Source organism: Spermophilus citellus (genome assembly GCF_964194105.1).
Source record: "Spermophilus citellus genome assembly, chromosome: 9".
Classification (NCBI taxonomy): Eukaryota; Metazoa; Chordata; class Mammalia; order Rodentia; family Sciuridae; genus Spermophilus; species Spermophilus citellus.
The window spans coordinates 109,311,441-109,335,872 of NC_138191.1; the positions used below are offsets into that span (position 1 = coordinate 109,311,441).

Consider the following 24,432-nt stretch of genomic DNA (forward strand, 5'->3'; position numbering starts at 1 on the left):
AGAGTAGCATCCAAAAAAACTCCAACTATTTCAGACCCAGCTATTGGAGACTTCCCAAGAAGACATTAGTCTAGTGAATGCAGATGCCTTCTAGATGACCCAGCCCCAGCCACCATCTGACTGTAACCTCATGGCAAAAACCCCAAGCCAGAACCAACCAGCAGAGCCACTCCTGAGTTCCTCATCCAAGAAATTGTCATTTTAAGCTACTAAATTTTTGAATGATTGATTATGCAGCAAGAGAATTCATGCACCAATGTGAGCTCTTCATATCTGAAGCCCAACCAATTTCCACAACTTCCTCACAAAAAAAAAGAGAACTTCTATGAGAACTTTGTGCATTGGGTCCACAAAGACATGAAGAGATTGACAATAAAAAGCCAACATCTTAGCCAGGTGCAGTGGCACAAGCCTGTAATCCCAGCAGCTCAGGAGGCTGAGGCAGGAGGATCATGAGTTCAAAGCTAGCCTCAACAATGAATTGCACTAAGCAATTCAGTGAGCCTCTATCTCGAAATAAAATACAAAAAAGGGCTACGGATGTGGCTCAGTGGTTAAGTGCCCCTGAGTTCAATCCCTGGTACCAAACAAACAAACAACAACCAAAAAACCACCAAACCAAGACAAAACAAAACAAACAAACAAACAAACAAAAAAAAACATCTTAAAGTTGAACTTGGACATCCCAGTTTTTATAAGTTCTTTACATATATTACCCCACTGACTCCTGGCAGTGTCCACCATCCCTCCCTCACCCCTCTCACCACTTCCTCCTTTCATCTTCTTACACTCTCTAAATCATTCCTCCCTCTGTTAAGCAGAGCAGTTAAATTCTCTAAAGTGTTTCCCAGCAAACTCAGTCCTGGGACCACCTTTCAAAGCACAGGCCCTTGACTAACCTGTCTGCTGGAATGGGGCAGTTTCCAAAGGCTGTTTTCCTTGACCATTTTAGCTGATCTGCTATGGTCAGTTTTCCCACACTAATTGCAATCTTGATAAAAAGAGAATACTCAATAAGTCATAACTAAAATGTACCAATACCCACTATGTGCTGGTGCTAAGTTAAGCACCTCCATACATCATCTCATTCAATCTGCACAAACTCTTTTTTTTTTAATTTTTTTAATATTTATTTTTTAGTTCTCGGCGGACACAACATCTTTGTTGGTATGTGGTGCTGAGGATCGAACCCGGGCCGCACGCATGCCAGGCGAGCGCGCTACCGCTTGAGCCACATCCCCAGCCCTGCACAAACTCTTTAAGATAAGGACTATTATTATCCCCATTTTAGAGATGAGAACACTAAGACTTTCATACATGTTGTTTGAGGTGCCTATGATCATACCTACAGTTGGTGACAGAGCCAGATTCCAAAGCACTTTACCAGTGTTAAGTAAATGGAAAGGAAGAGAACCCAGAGGCTTTTACACAGGTAGGCTTTGGAAATGCCATTGAATAAAGCGATGGTTGTTTCCATGAACGTGGGAGAGATCACTTGGCAAAGATGAATGAGAAGGCCCAGTCCTGGAGACACCAGTGCATAAGGGAGCTACAGAATAGTAAGGCAATAGTCATGCCTAGCATAAAGAGGTTGATCAATCATGGACCTCATATACACAGGTGGTTTCAAAAGATCATATAGCCTAGTGACATCATTACTGTCTTAGTTTATGTAACTAACATTCTGTGTTTGCACAATGACCAAATCATCTTAATGACACTTTTCTTTCTTTTTTAATAACTGAATTTATGTATTTATTTTTATGTGGTCTTGAGGACCAAACCCAGGGCCTTACACCTGCGAGGTGAGAGCTCTACCGCTGATCCATAACCCCAGCCCCTTAATGACACTTTTCTTAGAATATATCCTCATCCTTAAGTGATATGATGGTAGAAGAAGGGGGGCTGAATGACAGAAGCTTGGGCAAGGAAGGCTTGAAGGCCAGAATGGTCAAGGGCCGTTTGAGTTGCCAACTGCCTCCTCCCTGGAGGACTAAAGAGGGTTGAACTTCACTGGTGACCTCCCAGGTGGGACTAAACGGGGAGCCAAGGAAGTTTAGAGGTGGGCGCAGACCATTCTTAAGAGTTGGCAATGAAGCAGGGGGAAGAAAGAAGTAGATGGAGAAATTCACCAGGTGGCTGATCTAGAAAGGACTTTGGTATGTAAGAGGCTTGATTGTCCGTGGAGAGGAAAAAGCCCCCAGGAGAGTAGCAAGATGAACGGAGGCTGCTCAGACCCTGCTGCAAGGTCTGCAAAACCCGAGGCCTCTAAGCCTGGGTCCTGGAGGAGAGAGGACCTGGCCGGGCCGGGGCTCACAAGCAGAGGCTGCCCGGGAGGTGGGGAAATGATGGGACTGCGGGTCGGGGGCGAAATGCTCGGCCCCGAAGGTCAGGCCGGAGGAGTCTCCCAGCAACCCTCTCTGCCTCCTCACAGAGAAAGGAGACCATGTCTCCCTCCTGGGGGCTTGGCAAGCTCTGGTCAGGAAAACGGTGGGGGTGGGCACCGACGGCCGGACGGAGCAGGGCGGAGCTGGGCGGAGGACGCCCGCCTCCCTCCAGTGGTGCTCTCGGGTGACAGACCCCGCCAGACCCCGCCCCGCCTCGCTGCATATTCCGGAGGCCCACCCGCCGGGTCTGAGAGCAGCCTTCGCCTCCAGTGAGTGCGTGGACCCGCACCCATCCTCCAGAACCCGCCGCGCGTTATGGCCGCTGCGGCAGCCCCCCGCGGCCTCCTTATTCTCCTACAGGTGCTCGGGCTCGCCCTGGCTCAGATCGTAAGTTCCGCGGTCGCTCCGGTGGCGGGGTCCTGGGTTCGAGGTCCAGGGTTCAGGATCGGGAGTTTGCCTGTCTCCCACCCTCTACTGACACCCCCTGGCTCGAGGGGACAGCGGTAGACAGTCCCAGGCGCAGGCCCCTCTATGCGGGCGGCTTCGTGAAAGAAGGTGGATGAGCTGGGGAGCCCGAGGGTCCCTGATCCAAGATGCCCGGGACAGGCAGCGCAGGGCAGGAACTGACGCTCAGTCCTGGCATCCAAGGGAGCCCAGGTGGCGGGGAAGACAATGCTGCCCATTGACCCGGCTACAGAGCCTCCACCCCGCCACCTCCCGGGGGGGCGCCGGCTCCAGCCAGACGCCGCTGTCGCCGGGCTGAGGCTTCTCCTGCCCACCCGCGCGGGTCCTCATTTCCTAGTGTCGGCTGGGGGTGCGGGCACCTAACGCGACCCTTGCGCGGGTAGGATAGAGTCCGCGCTGTCTGATGCCGGCACGGGTCGCAGCTCTCCTGCGGTGCGCCATCCTGGCACTTCCCGGCCCAGGGAGGTCATGGGCACCTGGCACGCGTGGGACCCCCTGTCTAAGTCAGGGCTTGCTGGGTAAGAGGAGCACTCCAAGGAAGAAAGATCAGAGTGCTCCCAGTGGGAAGAGAGTACACCTTCCCCTCCCTAAGTCTCCTTTCTCTGTGCCTCCTCCACTTTCCTATGGGGTTTTACTTGCACCAAGGGGAGAGAAGGAGATGCCAATTCGCCTCCTATACCTGTTGTTCCTCCAAAAGTAACAATACGAGCTACTATTCATTGAGGATCAAAGTCCGGGTAGGCACCACTATGCGTGTCATGCGTGATTTACTTGAGCCGCCAGCATCTCCATCTGTTCCCCATTAAGACAGCCCTAGGACAACTTGTTACAGTGGAAGGAATTGTCCACGAACCTTTAATCTTTCTGTGCCTGTTTCTTCGCTTTCAAATTTCGGCCCTTAATAGAATTCGCCGGAGAGTTCTGAGCATTTAATAAGATAATCGACGTAATGGTACACAGTACCTAGTGCATAGTAGGCTCTAAACAAACAGGAGCTCGTGGCTCCCTGAAGAGCTAGCTCCCTTTACCAGGGGAGTTACGATACTAGGACACCGCTCCCAGGGTCGTTTGCAACCCTTGGGACGCCCAACATCCTGCACTGAGGGCTGCACCCTTGCCTGTGTTTTCAGAGAGGACCGCCGGGAGAGCCCGGGCCCCCAGGCCCTCCTGGGCCGCCAGGAGTACCTGGATCTGATGGCATCGACGTGAGTCTAACTTGGGACAGAAGGGGGAAGGGAGGCGGCGGACAAAGGAGAACTTTATGTGTGATGGAAATGGGGTGGGGATGGAGGAGCCTGTGTCTGACGTTGTAGTGCCCCCAGTCGCCAGTAGGCGGCACCGGCCCGCACCACAAGGAGCCTGTTTGTTCCGCAGAAACCTCAACCCAGTTCTGAAATGCAGAGCCCGTTATAGCCGCCCTCAGACAAGGGAGCGCTGTTCGGTCTGACGACCACAGCTCACAGCGAGTCCTTATCCCCCTCCCTTCCTTTCCTCTCCTTTTGGAGTAGGAGACGCCTTAACCTCTCGCGCCGCCCCGGCACACCTAGACGCCTCTACAGGATAACTGGGAGCCTTGATCGGACCCGCTAACTGGGGCCACACTCCCGTCTCTTCCCTTTCCTTTTTTTCTTCCGCAATTTAGAATCATCTGGGCTTGTTCCCCTGCCCTCCCTAGCATGGTGAGGGTTAAAAACCTCATTCTGGAGGCTCCCCCAGGAGGTCAGCTCTATGTTTACCGTCTGGACAGACTTCTATTCAGCATGGTGTCCCCACCCCCAAACCCAGGGAGTTGGGCACCGGCCAGGCCCAGGCTACTGCAGGCTCAGGAATGCCTGGGGGCCTCTCTGGGGCAGAATCTTACTCCACCGGCCCTGACTGTCTTCACCAAAGGTCCTTTGTCACTGGTAAAGAGGTCCTTCCCTCCTTGGGAACATTTTGGATCTACCCCTTCTTGGCCCCCTTCGTCCTTGCCCCTGCCCCAGCCTCTAGTTTCATCTGACATTCCAGAATGGAGCAGCAGCTCACCTCACTCCTCCCCACCTTCTCTAAAAGTCCTGCCCCCTTTTTCCCCACAGTTGCCCAAGTCCAAGAGGGTCAGCTCTCCCAGCTACCTTAGAGCCCTCAGCCCAGTTGCAGGCCTCAGAACTGACACCTTAACAGCAGCAGCATTACTAAACCCCCTGCATGTGGATATCCCCCCTCTCCAACTGCCTGGGGTTGGTTTCAATGAACCTACAAATGTCTTGGAGGAAAAGGGGGCTATTTTCCCAGAAAATACCAGACTGAGGGGACTCAGAACAGAAGAAAGGAGCTTGAGGAGATGAGCCTTTGGTACTGGCCAGACAGGGGTGCTCACTGGGGAAGCATGAGTCAGTGTTGTCTCATCAACTTGAATCTTGCAGGGTGACAAGGGACCCCCTGGGAAAGCTGGCCCTCCGGTGAGTGCTTTTTTGCCTTTGAATTCTCACTTTTAATTCTCCCAGTTCTTGCTCTCCTTTAGCTAATATTTGCTCCATCTCTATTTTTAAGGGATCCAAGGGAGAGCCTGGTAAACCTGGGCCAGATGGGCCCGATGGGAAGCCTGGGATTGATGTGAGTACCTGAACACTGGGCAGGGCAGGGTAGGGCTCAGCCTATTGACTTCCAGAGCCTGGTTCTGGCTTCTTCGCTCATCTTCTGTTCAGAGTGGGCATCAGGATGGAGAATGTTCAGCTATAAGCCTCCCCTTTACCTTCATATGACTTGTGAGCTCACTGGAACCTCACACCACTGAATCCAACTGGGGTCTAGAGAAGGGCTCTGTTTTCTGTAGGGTTCAGAGTTTTCCTGCTTGTCTGCAGCATCAGAACTTAGTCTCACGTTTCTGGCATCCAGGGATCAGTCTGAATACACCAGGTGGGGCTAACCTTGTGTGCCATACCCTTTCCTCCTTTATCCATCCGGATCCCCTCCACAATCCAAGGCACAACTCAGAAGAGGAACATCATTTAGTTGGTACCACAGAGCTCCCAAGAGCCCCCAAAGCTATAGGATACTAGACACAGCCAGTCCCAAGGGGAAGAGGACAGATATCTACTGGGGGATACATTTAGATCAGTCACCGGAATGGGAGGAAGGAGGGGCACCCATGAGTTGCCTCTGCCCTGCTGGCTCAAGAGGTGTGACCAAGGGCTGGGGTTGTGGCTCAAGTGGTAGTACGCTCGACTGGCATGCGTGCGGCCTGAGTTCAATCCTCAGCACCACATACAAACAAAGATGTTGTATCCGCTGAGAACTGAAAAATAAATATTAAAATTCTCTCTCTCTCTCTCTCTCTCTCTCCCTCTCTCTCTCTCTTTAAAAAAAAAAAAAAAAAGAGGTGTGACCAAGGCTGGGACCGGTTATCAGGGCCCCTCCCAACTTGTATACACCCCCACAAAGATTACCAATTGCATTGCCTTCTACCAGCACATTGGTTCTCACATCCATCCCAGATAGGAAACATAATCAACTCAATTTGCAGATAAGAAAACTCAGGATCAGAAAAGTCTTTAGGGCAGACATCAAGTTTATGGGCAGCACAGGCTCTTAGGTCTCCTAGACTTCTAAACTGGGAGACATAAAACCTAGGCCAGCAAGTCTTCAGGCTTTAGTTTCTCCTCTTTCAAAAGAGGATAATTGGGGCTGGGATTGTGGCTCAGCGGTAGAGCACTTGTCTAGCATGGGCGGGACCCAGGTTTGATCCTCAGCACCACATGAAAATAAAGGCATTGTGTTATGTCCATCTACACCTAAAAAATAAATATTTTTTTTTAAAAGAGGATAATTGTTCTTTTCATAGCTTCCCAGGGAACCAGGGAAAGGGGAAAGGAAGTGTGTTAAGGTCCCTAGGCCTTCATGGGGTATGATGAAAGGAAGCCTCTGTCCAGTCAAGAGAGTCTCCTGAAACTTCTCTTTCCCCCAGGTCAGGGAGCATGTTGTCCTACCTTCTCTTTCTTCCCTAGGGTGTAACTGGAGCCAAAGGGGAGCCTGGTTCTGTGGGGACTCCTGGAGTCAAGGTAAGTAGCTGGGGACTCAGTGTGGGCAACCTAGGCCTGGAGTTTGGAAGAGGCTACAGTAGAAAGGAGCAGGGACCCAAGAGACCCAGTCTCTAATCCTCTCCCATTGTTCTTCCAGGGCCAACCCGGGCTCCCAGGCCCCCCTGGCCTGCCAGTAAGTACAATATGCAAGGGCTACTAGGGACCCTCTGTGGGTAGAAAGGACCTGCAGAGAGAGCCATGAACCCAATTTCCTTTTCTTCTGTTCCAGGGCCCTGGTTTTGCTGGACCTCCCGTAAGTCCTCAGGGATGCAGCAGGGTCCCCGGGACTCCCAGAGAAGGAGGGGACAACAGTAGGACTTCTAGCAAAGTTTTCATGGGGAGGGGCCAGCATGCTATGATAGTGCCAGGAATGGCCTGGCTTTGGAGACGCTGCTAGCCCACTCTGTGCCTGTCCACGAACTCCAGGGCAGACATCAAGTATATGAAATTTTTTGATCCTTCAAGCCCCAGTCTGTTAGTCTCTCTGGTGTTGGTAAAAGTCATAGTGGAGAAAGGGCCTTGGGTGCCTATCCCTACTTTCCTGCCCTGGATGGATTGATGCTCTGAGGCATCCTGGACAGCCATATTTCTGCTCCCTAGGGACCTCCAGGACCTGTTGGCCTCCCTGGTGAGATTGGAATCCCAGGCCCCAAGGTGAGTCCCAGCCTCACTCTGCCTCTTGTTCTCTGTCTCCAGGCTGGCAAATTTGGGTGGACTCCAGATAGTTTCTGGACCTGCCTCTGGCCAGTGGGGTGGTTGTGGGGGGTGGTCCTCCAGGTTTAGGGCAGAAACTTTTCCTGCTGAGTCTACCCTGCAGCGCGTCTTTCAGGAAGGTTAAGGGCTGGTACCATCCTCTGCCAATCTGCTTGATCTCCCCATGTAATGACTCTCAGGAAGTGTCCTGGAAGGCAGGGTGGACAGGGCAGTGGCAGGAACCAGAAGGTGGAGCTGGGAGGACTGGATGGTAGTATGATTTGGGCCTGTTTTGCTTCCAGGGGGATCCAGGACCAGAGGGACCATCAGGGCCCCCAGGCCCCCCTGGGAAACCGGTTAGTGTCCTCAGACTCCCCTCCCTCACATGGCCATGTGCTCCTGGGGAAGTGGCTTGGGGTGGGAAACGGTCTGCTCAGGTTCCATCTTCATACATTTCCTCTTAGGGACGCCCAGGAACCATTCAGGGCCTGGAAGGCAGCGCTGACTTCCTGGTGAGAAGTGGGGTCTGGGACAAGGCTGATGGATTGATGCTCATGGAGATAGGGTCTATGGGTAGTGAGGAGGGGCAGTGATAGAGATTCAGCCAGGTGAACTGGGAAACTGTTTAAGGAGTTGGCAAAATGGAGATGCACTGACCAGCTGGCCTCAGCCAGGCAAGTTACCTCGGGGTCATGTTGGATTTTCTTTCCAGTGTCCAACCAACTGTCCAGCTGGTGTGAAAGGGCCCCCAGGGCTGCAGGGAGTAAAGGTAAGAGCCCTTGTTCTGAGAGGGATAAGCAAGCTTTTGGGAAGAGACCTCCTGCTGAGTTCATTCCTTCCCTTCAGGGGCATCCTGGCAGACGGGGGATTCTGGGTGATCCTGGCCGCCAGGGAAAGCCGGTGAGTCTAAGGGCAGAGGGCCTTGAGATGGTGGCTAGATGGAGACAGTCCTACAGCAGTCTGTCCCCATTTTTCATCTCTTCCCCTGTTCCGTGGGTCTAGGGTACAGAGCCTTGAGCTGGGAGGCAGGAAGATTATGTTCCAGACCAATGTGTCTCTGGGCAAGTCCCTTCTCTTTGTGTGGTCTCATTTTCCCACCTGTGATATGAAACTGCATGGTCTAAAGGTCCTTCCTATCTGCCTGTGCTAGGGAAGGTGACTGGTATCTTTGCTTATCACTATATTTGTCTCTTTACCTGCCTGCCTGTCTGATAATTCATCTTTGTTTTTAGGGTCCCAAGGGAGATGTGGGTGCCTCTGGAGAGCAAGGCATCCCTGGACCACCGGTAAGAAACACCTTTCCCCAGTGGCCTCTTTCTTCCTGGGAGCCCTTGATGGGGTCATTACCCTGCTCAGGCCTCTAGTTTATAAGAGACCTGTGTCCAGCCGAGCACATACCTGTAATTCTAGAGGCTGGGGAGGCTGAGGCAGGAGGATCACAAATTCAAAGCCACCCTCAGAAATGGCCGGGGACTAAGCAACTCAGTGAGACCTTGTCTCTAAATAAAATACAAAATAGGGCTGGGATGTGGCTTAGTGGTTGAGTGCCCCTGAGTTCAATCCCTGGTAACCCGCCCCCCCCCCCAAAAAAAATAGACCTGTGTCCAGTTGGGAGTATTTCTGAGTAGGAAGAAGGAGAATGAGGCTTTTAGGAATTAGGGGACAGGAACCAAAGCTGTCAGCTGGAAGGCCTAGCTGAAGTCTAGGTTCTGCCACTGTCCTTCAAGTGGCTGTGGTCAGTCCCTCTCCATTTCTGAGCCTTCAAATGAGATTTCCCATCTACAAGATAGGGACTATGTTGCCTACTTCAAAGGGGCATTGTGAAAAGGGCTAGGGGGGTCCAAAAAGATATCATGAAATGGGCCTTGTAATTGCCTTTTTATCATTTTTGCTTTGACAGGGTCCCCAGGGCATTAGGGGCTACCCAGGAATGGCAGGACCTAAGGGAGAAACAGTAAGTAAATCTAGGTGTGTCCTGCAAGAGCTGCTATGACCAGCCCTCTGAGGTCCAGCCAGGACTGACCTCAACCCTTTTCTCTCCCCAGGGTCTTCGTGGGTATAAAGGCATGGTGGGCTCCATTGGTGCTCCTGGGTCACCGGTAAGACTGCTCGTGTCCCCTGGAGCCAGGCTGGAACCCTTAGGGCTACAAAGTGGGTACTGCTCCCCTTGAACCCATGTGACCTATATTGTTGTTCCTTATTGCCAGGGTGAGGAAGGTCCAAGAGGGCCACCAGGTCGAGCTGGGGAGAAGGGTGATGTGGTAAGTTCTCAGGCACCCATTGTCTAGCCAGTGCCCCTGGAGACTACTGGGCAGAACTCTATTCCCCTCAAGGATGGTGTATGTATACACACACTCACACATACACATACACAGGAGTATGTATGTGTGTGTGTGCGACTGTGTGGGGGTGGTTCAGACCATCTGTGCCAAGAGCCCAGTTGGCCCAAATTCAGATTTTAGGAGAAGCCATGGGATCCAGTCCCAGGGTCACTGGGGCCAGACAATGAAATTCCAGCAAATCAGCCATGGGGCTAATGGGATTTGGTTGGATGCTGGTTCTCCTCACTCTTCTTCTTTTTAATTAGTAGATTTTTTTCTGAGAAGTTTTAAGTTTACAGAAAATTTGAACAAAAAGCACAGTTAGCTATTTCACTATTATTTTATTTTTAATGCAAATTTTAAAATATGCATAAAAGTAGAGAGAATGTTATAATGACTCCCATATGGCAGTCTCGTGGGTTCCACAGTTATTGACATTTTGCCGTACACACTTCATCTGTCCCCCTTCCCCTTCTTCCTTCATTTGTTATTTATTGCTTTGCTCTGAGGTTCTCAAGCAAATCCTTGGCATTGTGTCATTTCACTCCTAAATACTTCAGAATGTATCTCTAAAAATAAGAACGTTTTCTCACAGAACCACATCATTATTATAACTAACAAAATAAAGAAATATTCTTCTCCTACTACTGGGGATTAAACTCAGGGGTGCTTGACCACTGAGCTAAACCCTCATCCCCTTTTAAACTTTAACTCTAACCCTAGGGCTTCCCTAAATTGGAACTTGAAATCCTCCTAAATTGCTGGGATTACAGGCATGCCTCACTGTGTCTGACAAACAACTATTCTTTAACATCACTTAATAATCCCTATTCCTGCCGAGCCGAACCCAGTCTAGCCCCACTGCTTGGCACTGACCTCTACACCCTCCTCCTGGTTCTAAATTCCTCTCCTTCAGAGGAACACAGGATGGTCTGTGCCACAGGTACTCTGGAACCCAGAGGCTACAGATCTCAGCTGTACCCCTCTCTGTGCAGCTAGGCAGGGGCTCCATATCCTGAAGGTGATGTGATCTCTATTTACTTTGCAGGGTAGCCAAGGTGCTCCAGGACCCCAGGGGATAACAGGCCCAAAGGGAGCAACTGTAAGTGCCAGAGGCCCAGTCCCTGACCCATGTGGACAGGGTTGGGTCAGTTTGTCTAAACCCCTGGAAGAAGAGCCTGAATTCGAACTCTGCTGCATGCAGGCTGGCTCTGTAATCTGGGAAGTTCTCCTTTTATGTGCCTTAGTTTCTTCAATCATAAATAGGTGCGATGCTATAGGAAAGATCCTGGGAAACTTGTTCCATGTGGGGTACTCATCCACATGAAGGAGGGACTGTGGAGTTTCCCACTTCAGCTCCCCTCCCCCAGTTGGCTAGTAAGGTTTCCTGAGATGGGCAGACCCCTTTCCTACCTGCATATTGCAGCTGCCACAGAGGGTCATGTGTGGGTGGTCTGACTCCAGGAATATCCCCATTGTGAGTCTCCCTTGAACTGTCCTCCTGAGCAGGGCCCCCCAGGCATGGATGGCAAGGATGGAACCCCAGGCATACCTGGCATGAAGGTAAGAGTGGGAACTGCTGGGCTTTGAGTCCCATCACATGATCCTGGGGGCCTTGGAGTTGGGAATCCTCTGTAGTGTCTCTGGAACATCTCTTCTTGCCTCTGATCTGTTTCCCTACCTGCACTGGGGTAGAAGCCATGGACCCTTAGCTGCAGTTCTAATTTGTGCTTCTGATTCCTTGTCTCTTCAGGGCCACGTAGGACAGGCAGGACGACCAGGAAGCCCAGGCCACCAGGGTTTAGCAGTAAGTATCAGGTTGAGCCACAGGGGCTGCCTGTGGACAAGTTGCTTCTCCTCAGACTGGGAAGTCAAGCACTCTGTCGCCCACCTCCCTATGAGGGCATGAGTGGCTGATGAGATTGAAATCTACACCTGGTCTCTCATTAAAAAAATTTTTTTTTTAGTTGTAGATGGACATATTACCTTTATTTTATTTATTTGTTTATGGTGCTGAGAATCAAACCCAGTGCCTCACACATGCTAGGCAAGCACTCTACCACTGAGCCACATCCCTAGCCCCTACACCTGGTTTCTTGCTGTATCACCATGTCTTGCCTCATTACCACTTCTTGTGGGTCCGGCCTGTGCCTGCAGGCACTCACTGTGGGCCTAGATGCATACAAAGGTGCTCATCTTTTCCCCCTGGACACAGGCCCTGGTAGGCAATCCAGTCTGTAACCCTTTCCTTCTCCCACCAGGCCTCAGGGCAGGGTTGGAAAATACAGTCAAGTTTTTGAGTCCACACCTGGGTTTTCTGTTCAGCTCCTTCTCTGGAACAGAGGAAATCTGGATTCGGGATGGGAAGCAAAGCAACAGGTACTTGGGGTTCCCTTGTGCCAGGGTAGAATCTGATGTCTATTTCTCTTGGCAGGGTGTTCCAGGACAGCCAGGGACAAAAGGAGGTCCTGGAGATAAGGTAAGGTGACCCCCAGCTGGGAGCAGAATTGGTTCCACGTGAGCAAGGGAGCTGGAGGGCAGGGAATGGGCATGGCTTAATGACTGCAAGGTCAACCAAGGCTCTCGAATCAGCCTGAATGCAAATTATCTCTCTCCTTGCTCTCCCATTACCAGCTCACCCTTGGCCTGCCTTAGTGGAGACTGGATGGCATGGCTTTAAATCTAGAGGAAAAACAAACACAGAGAACTTGTCCAAGAACATCCTCTCCCCCTCCCCTATTCATTTGGTTGCAGACTGTATTCAGTGTTCATTGGGCTGAGGCCAAGGGCCAACTGGGTCATCCAGAGTAACCTGAAAATTGTTTTCCTGCAGGGTGAGCCTGGCCAGCAGGGTCTCCCTGGATTTTCTGGTCCCCCTGGGAAGGAGGTAAGTGCCCTATCCACTGACACAGGGGCCTTTGGCTCTTCTAGGTCTGAGGGCTTTGCACTCAGTGGGGCCAGAGTGAGGTCATGGGATGGAGCCCCAATCTGAGGAGCACTCTGGGTTAGTTGGGTGTCTGTCCTGACCCACTAACCTCCTTTCTCCTTTCTGAGCCCATTTCCTAATTGAAGCCAATTAGCTGAGATCTATGGGTGGGGAGGGGTGACCCATAGGTCCTATTAGGCCTACTGTGTATCCCCAATTTCTCCTTCCTTCAGGGAGAGCCAGGACCCAGAGGAGAAATTGGTCCTCGGGGCATCGTGGGACAGAAGGTAAGTGTCTGGTGCAGTGGTCCCTCCCCTGGAGTACTTGCAGCAGCTGGCACTAGTAGATTCAGGATCTGGGTCCTCTCTCTGGCAACACCTCAATTTGCTGGTCTGTGAAATGGAGCAAAGGACCCCCTGCTGGTGACAGCAGGAATGGAGGACAGTTGACCCTGCCAAGGTCTGGGGCCTGGCAGGGGGTGGCTACCCCTGCAGAAAGCCAGGGCATGACCTTCTTTTTCCATTTCAGGGTGACCAAGGTGAAAGGGGGCCAGTGGGACAGCCAGGTTCCCAAGGACGACAGGTGAGCATAGCCAACTAAAGGGGGCTGCTGGGGGCATATCTGGGCATTTCAGTTTATTTACTACTCTCTTTTCTTTTCTCCTCAGGGCCCCAAGGGAGAGCAGGGAGCCCCTGGAATCCCAGGACCCCAAGGCTTGCCAGGCATCAAGGGAGATAAGGTGCACCAAATGGGGCTGGAAAATTTCTGGGAATGCAGCCCCAAAACTGGGGGAAGGGGGCTGGGGGAGCTTAGTTAGATCTTAAGCGCTCCAACAGCGGGCCCAGGACTTGGGATCCTGGGGGGACCCTGTGGCCCCTCCCCTCCCTGGAGGGGGAAATTCCCCAAGCCCTTCGTCTTGCTTTCTCTAGGGCTCCCCAGGAAAGCCCGGGCCCCGCGGCGGAGTGGTGAGTCCCAGTGCCCCGTTCAGTCTTCGTGGGGTCCCGAGCTTGGGGCATCAGGTTGTCTACCCTAGGCTTGGTGGCGCCGCCCCACTTCACATCCCCACTGCACCTGACCCGAGACTCTTTCTCTGCAGGGAGACCCGGGGGTGGCCGGCCTCCCGGGGGAGAAAGGCGAGAAGGTGAGTGGGTAGTGCGGGGGTGGCGGGGAGCGAGGGCTTTTGTACCCCAGAGTATCCACCGCCTGATGACTGTGCTCCCCGTACGTGCAGGGCGAATCTGGTGAGCCGGGGCCCAAGGGACAGGTGAGTCACACTCTCCCTTCCCTGAGGTTACCGCACTTCCCTGGGCTGCCCTGGGACCTCCTCCTCCTGACCCTCCCATCCCCGCCCCTCCCCTCCCCGCCCCGCCCCGCCCCGCCCCGCCCCTAACCCGCCAAGCCTGGAGCAGTCTCACCGGGCGTTGTCTCTGCCCCGCCCCCGGCAGCCAGGAGTCCGCGGAGAGCAGGGCTACCCTGGCCCCAGCGGGGATGCTGGCGCCCCAGGGGTGCAGGGTTACCCTGGGCTGCCTGGCCCTCGAGGACAAGCTGGAGACCGAGGCGTGCCAGGACTGCCAGGGAGACAGGGCGTGGTGGTAAGTTGGCCCCCAGGGCAGAGGGGTTCTGCTAGTTAGATCTCTAATCCCCCAAAGTCTGGAAGTTCCCAGAGGCCCGCTGGCTTCCCTGAGGCTGGCTCATGGGGTAAGGATGCTGGGGAAGGAAGCAGAAGGGGTTTCAGTCAGAAACAAAAATCCTTTCTGGGAAGCAGGGATCTGGAGGGGGTCAGAAGCTGCAGGAGGGGCATCCTGGCAGCCAGAGGCTTCTTCCTGAAAGACCTTCTCTGCCTTCAGGGCCGAGCTGCTAGTGACCAGCACATCGAAGATGTGGTGCTGAAGATGATGCAAGGTGAGAGGAGGGGGTAACCCCTCCCCATAGTCCATTTCAGGGCTTGGGCATCCTTCAGGAGCCTCTCCATGTGGTCTTGCCAGAGATCTGGAGTCCCAAGTGCTCATTCCAGTTCTACCTCCAAGGAGCTGAAGGAAATCTGGATATATCACTCTGGACAGGGCCTTAAGAAAAGGGAACTTAAAAGTGGGACTTTTCAATTTGTAGACCTAGAGGCCAGGGGCCATCAGGATGCTCTGCCTTCCATCTCATAGACCTCTTTCCCCTCTCTCCCTCCAGAGCAACTGGCAGAGGTGGCTGTGAGTGCCAAGCGGGAAGCCCTTGGCTCAGTTGGGATGATGGGTCCTCCAGGACCACCTGGCCCGCCTGGATACCCAGGCAAGCAGGGCCCGAATGGGCACCCTGGCCCTCGAGGAATTCCAGGAGTCGTGGGAGCTGTGGGTCAGATTGGCAATACTGGGCCCAAGGGTGAGTGCTGTTCTCTGAAGGGAGTGTGGGCTGGGCAGTGGGAATTTGGCCAAGGCTGGCTGAAGTTCAACCTCCTGTTCCCCACCCCTAATTCAGTCAGACTGTGGAGTAGACACCCCTGGGCTCTTCCCCCAAACCACACTGATGGAAAACAATGCACTGTTTATAGCTTTGGGAAGGTTATTTATTTACTGGTAACCCCATAAACATCATCTTTCCATGTCTCTGCAGATAGACTCAGAATCCAGACTCTGCCACTTGCTCACTATGTACCCTGAACAAGTTACCCATTAATTTCCCTGGGCCTTAGGTTTATCATTTGTGAAATGGACATGTTAATAGTACTTACCTCATAGTGTTTAGTGGGGATTACCTTTAGCAGTAATTTAGAGTTGTTCTTAGTTTACTGCTTGGTAAATGCTAGATATTGTCATTGCATGTTTTCCTGTAAGTAACTATCAGATGCATAGTCTTCCATCCTTTGTCTGGACCTCTGTTTATTTAACCAGCCCTAGGTGGTCATTTCCAGCTTTCCCCTATTTTGAACTAGCACAAAACTGGAATAATTGCTGTATGTAAAACATGAATTAAATATCAAACCAGGTGGGAAAAACATTTTCCAAATTTTGAAAAACTAAGACCCTTTTTTTTGTCTGCAGGAAAGCGTGGAGAGAAGGGTGACCAAGGAGAAGTAGGGCGTGGGCACCCTGGGATGCCTGGGCCCCCAGGGATCCCAGGTAAGAACTTGGCCCTGCTTGGCTACAATTGTTCCTGAACTTGGGAATTAATGACTCACAGACACTTGGGTTTCTTCCATGGATGCTTCACACTCATCCAACTTGGAGCACCCAGGAGTCCCTGGGTGGGGGCTGACTGGGAAGTGGAAGCTGGCACTCTGAGGACTTCCTGAGATGTAGTTTCTTCATGAAGGGGAAGGACAGGCATGTGTTCCCAAGATTCACTGACTGGGAACTGGGCATAGTGGACAATCTCAGAATCACTGTCTTCGAAGAGTCCCTTCTTCCTGTGGTATCCCTGGCCTCATTTCCCCATCTGAACTATTTCTCCACTTCAGAATTCTAAGCTGAGTCAGGAGAAGGCCCTAATGTCATGACTCTTTTATAGGACTCCCTGGCCGGCCTGGGCAGGCAATCAACGGCAAGGATGGAGACAGAGGGTCCCCAGGGGCTCCAGGAGAAGCAGGCCGACCTGGCCTGCCAGGCCCTGTGGGACTGCCAGGTTTCTGTGAGCCTGCAGCCTGCCTGGGGGCTTCAGCCTATGCCTCAGCCCGACTCACTGAGCCGGGATCCATCAAGGGGCCATGAACAGCAGCACAGAACACAGCCCACAGGCATCCTGGGTCCCCTTGAAGTGGACAGACACTCCAGCCCAGGAAACTAGCTTTCCCAGGACCTTCTGTCTGGGACTCAGTGGTCCTAAGGACAGAAGTTCTAAAACATGGGGAAAAGGAAGAGAGAGCATCAGAGTGAAAAGGTAGCTGACAGGTCAACTGTCACCAGAGAGTGGACACTCCAAAGGGAACAGTATGGACAGGATGGCTTTCCTTCTGGAGCACGAATTTGGATGTTACCAAATGTCTCCTTTATCTGTTCCATTCTCCACTGGCCATCTTGTCCTTGGGACAGGTAGGCTGAGGTCCCTCTTGGTTCCTGATCCCATTCTTATTCTATGGACTCACTGGATGACTGCTGGGGGTGACTTCTCTGAGGTGGGCATCCTTAAGCCAGCCCCACTTCCTTCCTGCTTCTCACCTGAGTATTTAAACTCCATCTCCCTTTTCTTTTTGCCATTACCCTCTTCTACCCCCTTTTCCCAGTATCCACCATGGCCTTTCTGTAAATAAAAAACCCCAACTTAGTTACAAACCAGAACATGAGTTGTTGGTCTCAATTTTTCTTTCTTTTCCTTTTTCTTTTGCAGTGTGGAGGATCAAACCCAGGCTAGGCAAACACTCTACCATTTAGCTACATCCCCAGACATGGGCTCAATTTCTTGTGGATGGGGATGGAGGTTGGCACTGCTTCCACCACCTGGGCAGAGTTGCCAGGGGCTAGGGAAGGGGAGAGGGATGTGGAGCACATCCTGAATTGTGAGCATGGAGACAACATGGCCTATATGAGGAACATCTGTGGGGAAGAGCTAGGGAAGGGCAGGCAGATGATAATTTGCTGTATGGCTTTGGGCAAACCCCTTCTGAACATTTGGATATCTGTGGCAAGGACTCAGTCATGTTATATTTATCCAAACATAGCACACCCAGTGTCCTGTCAGGGCCTGGCAACTGGGAGTCCTCTGGAGTTTTGGTGCCTGGTATGTGCAGCCCTGGGGTAGGAGCTTAGAGTGGAAGATATAAGACCTACCTGGCTGTTGCCTTCCATGGGCTGTGTATGTGTGTGTGTGTGGGGGGGGGCGGGTGCTGGGGATCAAACCCAGGGCCTTGTGCATGCGAGCAAGCATTCTACCAACTGGGCTATATCCCCAACCCTTCCACAGGCTTTAAGCCGTGAGAAAAACACACATGGGCCTGGATGATCAAAATCTGGAGGAGACTAGCCCATGGCTCTCTCTAGGCTAGTTAGGAACTTCTGAAATTCAAAAGGCAACCAATTTGTTTATCCCAGTATTGATGTGAACATGTGTTGCCCCCAAAAGAAGCACTCTACCATCCGTAGCTGTTTGGAGGCCCTGGATTTCCAGCCTGAGGTCCAAGCATCTTCTGATCATCTGTGGCCCTCCCACACCTCACCACGAATGCCCATTCTCACTTCTCCCTTCCTCAACATTCATGCTAGTGACACTGAACTCGCTTACCCCATCCCAGGGACACCAGAAGGGCCAAGGTGGAGTAGCACCAAGATAGCTTTGCTCTTAGTGCTTGGCAAATCCTGTTAGAGCACCCCAGACCCCACAGAGATCCTGATAAATGCCTGCCAGGAAGCCCTTAGAATACAGAGCACCCAGGGGAGGGAGGAAAGAGGACAAAAGCTGCCCCTGAACAGGCTCTTAGGTACTATAAACCTGGGTCATATACTTGGTCCTAGTACCTGAAACCTTGGACTTAGAGAACACACCTATGCCCTGAGGTTTCCTTATTTGCAAATCCTTTTCTTGTCCCTCTCTGTGACTTTACAGGACTGAGTCCACTAGAGGGTTTCAACTACCACAGAGAAATTGATGATTCATTTCTTATGACTCAGGCTTTAACAGGACTGAAAGGGAGCTAATTCCAAAGGACCAGTGTCCAGTACCCTTTATGAGACTTTCTGGTGGGTGAATTTCACTCAGCCCATTTAGTGTGATCTACAAGTCTCCCACATGCCTCTCTGACCTCACCCCTATGTTCAGACCCTGATCCATTCCACCCTAGCCATGCCAGTCCCGGTGCTGCTCCTGACATGCCATGCTGCATATGTGCTAAACCTGCTGTTGGAATGCTGTTCCCCCAAATATTATTACTGCTCGCCACCTTGCTCCAGGCTTCCAGGTCCCCTCCTGTATTTGTTTCTTCTGAACATTTATCATATTCAACATAAAACACCAACGGCAGGAATTTTGATCTCCCATTTACTTTCTATTTTCCAGCACACAGCAAGCTCAACAAAATACTAACGAAATGAATGAATCATATGTTCAGGTTGCTCAAAGGAGTAAGACCCCACCAATGATCAAACCAGAAAGGAAGAGACTTGGTCTCAGCTTGTGGGTGGCTGAGGTATGTTCAAATGGCCAAGTGTTCCAGTTATTCTTACTACTGCCAAGAATAGAGACCAAGCCCTCTACAAGCAAGTCTTGGAAGACAGAAAATCTAGTACAACAAAAAGGAAGTAGGAACTCAACTCCACTGTTTGCAATTAGGAAAAGAGAGATTTAAGCAGCTTAACAGAAAGGACATTGAGCCAGGTGTGGTGGCAGACACCTGTAACTCCAGGTATTCAGGAGGCTGGGGAGGAGGATCACAAGTTCAAGGCCAGTCTAGGCAACTTAGCAAAAAAACCCCCGTCTCCAAAATAAAATGAAGAAAGCCCTGAGGGTGTAGCTCAGTGGTGGAGTGCTACTGGATTCTGTCCCCAAGAGATAGGGAGAGAGCGAGAGACACAGAGACATAGACACTGCTGGAAACAGTCCAGCCCCTTCCAGAGGCTCACTACCAAATCCAGGACACAGTCTGGCTGGCCTCCCTAACTACCACTTCAGTCTATACCAGACTTTTTGCTGGGAAAGCAATGGGAGCCCCTACCCACTAGTTCCCTGCTTCTATACTTTCTCCTAACAAAGAAGCCAGAGTGACCCTGTTAAATTAAGGCAGATCATGTCACTTCTTGGTGCCAAACCTTCAATGGTTTCCCACCACACCAAAAGCCTGAATTCTTACAATGACCTACTAAATCTACCCTCCCTCCTGACTGTATCTCCTACTCCCCTCCAGCACACAGACTGGCCCCTTGGCCCCCACAATAAAGCCTTCATACTTGAGGCTACCTCTTCCTAAGATGCCCCAGACATCTGCTTAGACCACTAGTCACTGAACCCTATTACATTGTTTTTTCCTATACATACCTACCTACCTACCTATGATGTTTAGCTTATAAATTAAGCACAATAGGAGGATAAAAATAATAAAAGAATTATAATATGTTATAATAAAATTATAGTGTCTCTTGAAAGACTTAGGACAAATATCAATATTTTTGCAACATGGTCAGAAAGCAAAACCAGTATGGCAGGGGCTACTATATCTTATATGAGTCACAGGGGGCTCTGATCCAAAGATACAAAGTTACCCACCTACCAGGTATATGCAGTTCTAGTTTCATGTTTTCAGAACACATGGGGGTATCTTTCTCTTCATCTCTAGTCCAACTCTTCAGGAGTCCTCTTCCCTGGAAACTATCCTGGATAATAAGAGCCTAGGATTCCCCTGGGCATGTTGTCTGATAGTGCAATTTCATCCCACCAAACTGCACTCATTCTGACATACAGGTGCTTTTGTTACTTGCTCACATCATTATGATTTGTTTTTGTAGTACTGGGAATTAAACCCAGGACTTTGCAGATGTCCTGGCAAGCACTCTACTCCTGAGCTGCATCTCCCCCAACCTTTCCCAAAGAGGCAGAATACTAGCAAGCTCTGAGACTTCAGCAAAGGGTCAACCCAGATAAAGGCAGTATATACATACAACACAGGCTCTGCCTTGGATTCAAAGATCAACTTTGTTGGTGACATGCCATTTCATTCCAGACTTTGACCAACTTGATTCTGCTCCCTGTTCATCTGCCAGATCTCAGGGAGCAGAGTCTCACTCTGGTCAGCATCTCAGGAACCCATCAGTCAGTCAGTCTCCTTTTGGCTCTACTTATGCCTCTGGCATCCATACACTGTGGGTGACTAGATCAATTACATAATAAAATACTAATTACTATTGCCATATGTAAGGAAGATCAAAGAGGCAGCCAGGGCAGACCAAGCAGACCCAAAATAACCTGATGTTACAAAATGAAGAAATGATTACAAATAAAGCTTTGAGGGGATGGGGATGTGGCTCAAGCGGTAGCGCGCTCGCCTGGCATGCCTGCGGCCCGGGTTCGATCCTCAGCACCACATACCAACAAAGATGTGTCCGCCGAGAACTAAAAAATAAATATTAAAAATCTCTCTCTCTCTCTCTCTCACTCTCTCCTCTCTCTCTCTCTCTTTAAAAAAAAAAAACAAATAAAGCTTTGAGGAAACATTGGCAAGAACTGGAATGGTCTACAGAAGAAGGCCATGAAGAGCAGGAGGAAGCCATGAAGAGAATTGTGTGAGACATGGGTAATGGTGTTGATAACACTCAGCATTAGGACTATATTGTCATACACTAGCACCCCACTCCCCTAAGGTAACAGTCACACTGGTGGGCAACATATGACACACAAACTACATCATAAAGACAAGTTATGTAAATCTGCATTGCAATTTTTAATGTTTCACTTGTGCAGAACTGAAAATTGTATTTAAAGGCACAGAAGGAAGGAAAGGCAGTTTTCAGAGCATGAGATCACAGGAAAAGGATGGTGGATAAAAAACACAGGACAGCTGTGCTTTAGCTATAGGAAAATAATAATACAGTACTAAACTAGATTTTTATTTTTATTATATTTCCATGTGAAGAAGACATCACTCAAATGTCAGCTGAGCAAATGACTTTATGGCCAGACACCAAAGGTACTCAGCTGGTCCCACTTTGGAATAAATGCCCAGAAGGTAAACATTATCAGTGAGTGGGAACGTCAGGCACAAAATAAGTTCTCATTCAAAAAGTGGACAGAGATTTGAAGCAGTCGAACCTACAGCTTTTAAAACTGGAAATCATTCATGACATTTGTTTTGATGGAAAACGTTACCTATATAATAAGAACTATAATTTTCAAAATTGGAATCAGGCCTAATTAAATACTACTTATGATTACAGATAAAAATTACAAAAATAAAAATGGAAACTCTTCTGTCCTTGAAAGATAAAAAACTATATTTTTCCTATAATATTGTAAGAGAATCATCAGTATATCACTCGTATGTCTCTTAAGAAGTTATTCTTTTTTCCCTGTTCTGCCACTTTTAATATTGCAAAATCTGTTCAATTTTTGCTATGTGGAAGGATGCATTGTTTAATTAACTACAAGAAAATGAATGAGAAAAATCTAGTTTACTTACCACACCCACCAGGTGGAAGGAAAGATAAAAATTGTCATTTTTTAAAAAACAAAAACAAAACTCAATGATTTAAAACATCCTATACATAATTTCTAATTTCAAAACAATATTAGAAATTCCTGATCAGTGTGCACCAAAGAGAGGGAACAGAAATTTGAAATTTGGAGAACCATACAGCATATTTCTAACGACTTTCATTAAATAATACTAGCCTTACCAACTACTATCTTTCTTTCTTATTTAAAACACTGATTGGCCAGGTTAAATTATAATAGCATGAAGGTAAAAACAAGTTTCAACTTAGGCATGAGCACAATGATTTCTGCCTCACAGAACTCAACAGTAATGTTCCCTCTTTTAAATGCCCCTATTACCTTGCAGGCAGATTAAATATAAGTGTATAAATAAAACAAGGTCTGTATTTTCTTAAATAATTTTACAAACTGATGGTGAATCAGATGTTAAAGATAAAACTATGCCTTTAAAAATATTCAGCCTCAAAATTTTATCCAGTGTTTCCTTTAAGAAATGGATTATTTAAATCATTTTTGAAATGAGATAGTAAATGTATTTAAATCTTCTGTACTTAATCATTTTTCTTAAAAAAAAAAAAAAAAAAAGTTTAAAAATATCAAGAGCTGGAACATGCTGCCAGGACAGAAATAATGAAAAATGTCTTCAGTCATAGACCCTGAGCATCTCAGTCTTGTTTTGTACTTCTCAAAGCTTGAAGTCTTTCTAGTAATGGAGGATGAGAATAATGCCACATTGAAAACAACCAGTCAGAAACAGGGAATCCCAAGTTATCTTTGTTTAGTTTGATCAAAGCAGAATTTAAGTCTTTAGCTTTCCCAAGTTTCTTGGCAAATGCATCAGCTTGAAACTCAAATCTGCGACTTAGGACTGTTAGACAAAAAGAAAGAACCTGAAAAGGGAAAGGAAATGTTTTAGACATCCTGCATCTCTTTGCTGTCCCAGAAGATTCTCTAAGCTGAGACTGCAGTTGAAACCCGTTATGGTAAGAAGAAGGGCAGGTCAAATGAAACAGCACCGGTACTTTGGGAAACTATGGAGAGAAATTATTATAAACTGTGCCTTTTCCCACCAAGCAAACAGACCAGACACAAAAATATATCTACACAAATGTTATTCTTACTAAAAAACAGCTGTTTCTGAGAAGCTGCCATGTGCAGGAACTAAGGTAGACATTTTACATATTCTCTAGCAATCTCTTACTTCTGCTGTACAGTTTAAGAAGTGAAGCTCAGTGGGGTTAGACAAACTGCTAGAGGTGACACAATTCAAAGGTATAGTGCTGAACTTCCTGGTGACTCCAAAGCCAGAGCACACCACCTTTCAGAGACAGACTTAAGTCATGGTAATTTGTATTTGGAACACCCCCCCAATCCCAGCTTTTTTTTTCTTTTAAAAAATATTCTTAATCACTTATCTATATTCATTTATTTATTGGTATGGGGACTGAACCCAGGGGTACTTAACCACTGTGCTACCTCTCCAGCCCTTTTCATTTTTCTAAAATTTTGAGACAAGGTCTCACTACATTAGCTTAGGGTCTTGCTAAACTGCTGAAATGGGCCTCTAATTTGTAATCCTCCTGTGTCAGCCTATTTAGTTGCTGGGGTTACAGGTGTGCACCACTACACTTGGTCCACTTATTTACCTTTAAAGGATCATGACACTCTTCACTGATATTATTCTGGCAACATTCTGACAACAATTTCAAAATTGAATTTTTTATTAGTGTTCTGATCTATGGTAATATTGTCAGAATAAGTATACAAGTTTTGAAGACCATTATGAAAGGAAAAAATCCATTTGAAAATTAAATTATGAGAGGAACATTTCTTTTCATACTGAAGTACTATAAGTTGAATAACATAATGTCTGTTTCTTAACTCAAAATATTCTGAAATCAGGTATGGTGGCACACACCTCTAATCCCAGCTACTTGGGATGCTGAGGCAGGAGAATCTCAAGTTCAAGGTCAGGCTGGACAACTCAGTGAAACTCTTTATCAATTAAAAATAAAAAGGTCTGGGAATACAGCTCAGTGGTAGAGTACTTGCCTAGCATACATGAGGCCCTGAGTTCAATCATCAGCACCACATAAAAAAAGTACAACTGCTAGGAAGTACAGCAGTCTGGGTTCATTTAGTATACACAACTCAGTATCCCTAAGGAATTCCTGAATTGTGACAGAAGACAAAATGGCTGGCACATTAACACGCAACTGTAATCCCAGCAACTTGGGAGGCTGAGGATCACAAGTTAAAAGCCAGCTTCATCAACTTAGCAAGACCCTGTCTCAAAATAAAAAATAAAAGGAGCTGGGGATGTAGCTCAGTGGTAGAGTGCCCCTGGGTTCAATTCCCAATACTGGGGTGGGATGGGGTGGAGAGACAAATGATTATTTTATTATAAAACTGATATTTTACAAGCAGTAACAAACTGTATAATATAAAATATTAATATTCTCTAC

At 49.0% G+C, this 24,432-nt stretch overlaps 2 protein-coding genes across 2 annotated transcripts in view; one reads left to right on the forward strand and one right to left on the reverse strand.

The window, feature by feature from the left end:
* Positions 1-2,428: 2,428 nt before the first annotated feature.
* On the forward strand, positions 2,429-17,093 carry COL9A2 (collagen type IX alpha 2 chain). The gene is made up of 32 exons (XM_081308246.1): positions 2,429-2,774; positions 3,983-4,057; positions 5,255-5,290; positions 5,382-5,444; positions 6,836-6,889; positions 7,008-7,043; positions 7,140-7,163; positions 7,511-7,564; positions 7,906-7,959; positions 8,068-8,115; positions 8,316-8,372; positions 8,450-8,503; positions 8,836-8,889; positions 9,504-9,557; positions 9,649-9,702; positions 9,811-9,864; positions 10,973-11,026; positions 11,434-11,487; positions 11,678-11,731; positions 12,359-12,403; positions 12,758-12,811; positions 13,084-13,137; positions 13,379-13,432; positions 13,518-13,589; positions 13,780-13,815; positions 13,947-13,991; positions 14,082-14,114; positions 14,296-14,442; positions 14,698-14,752; positions 15,032-15,220; positions 15,880-15,957; positions 16,346-17,093. Exons 1-32 carry the CDS (start codon positions 2,703-2,705, stop codon positions 16,543-16,545), a joined length of 2,067 nt encoding a protein of 688 aa, XP_081164372.1. The 5' UTR covers positions 2,429-2,702; the 3' UTR covers positions 16,546-17,093.
* A 5,446-nt stretch (positions 17,094-22,539) lies between these two features.
* ZMPSTE24 (zinc metallopeptidase STE24) overlaps positions 22,540-24,432 on the reverse strand; it is a 43,740-nt gene continuing 41,847 nt past the window's right edge. Inside the window, exon 10 of the mRNA XM_081305086.1 lies at positions 22,540-22,857. Within this exon, the coding sequence (XP_081161212.1) occupies positions 22,633-22,857 (225 nt within the window). The 3' untranslated portion in view covers positions 22,540-22,632. The remainder of the gene's footprint in view (positions 22,858-24,432) is intronic.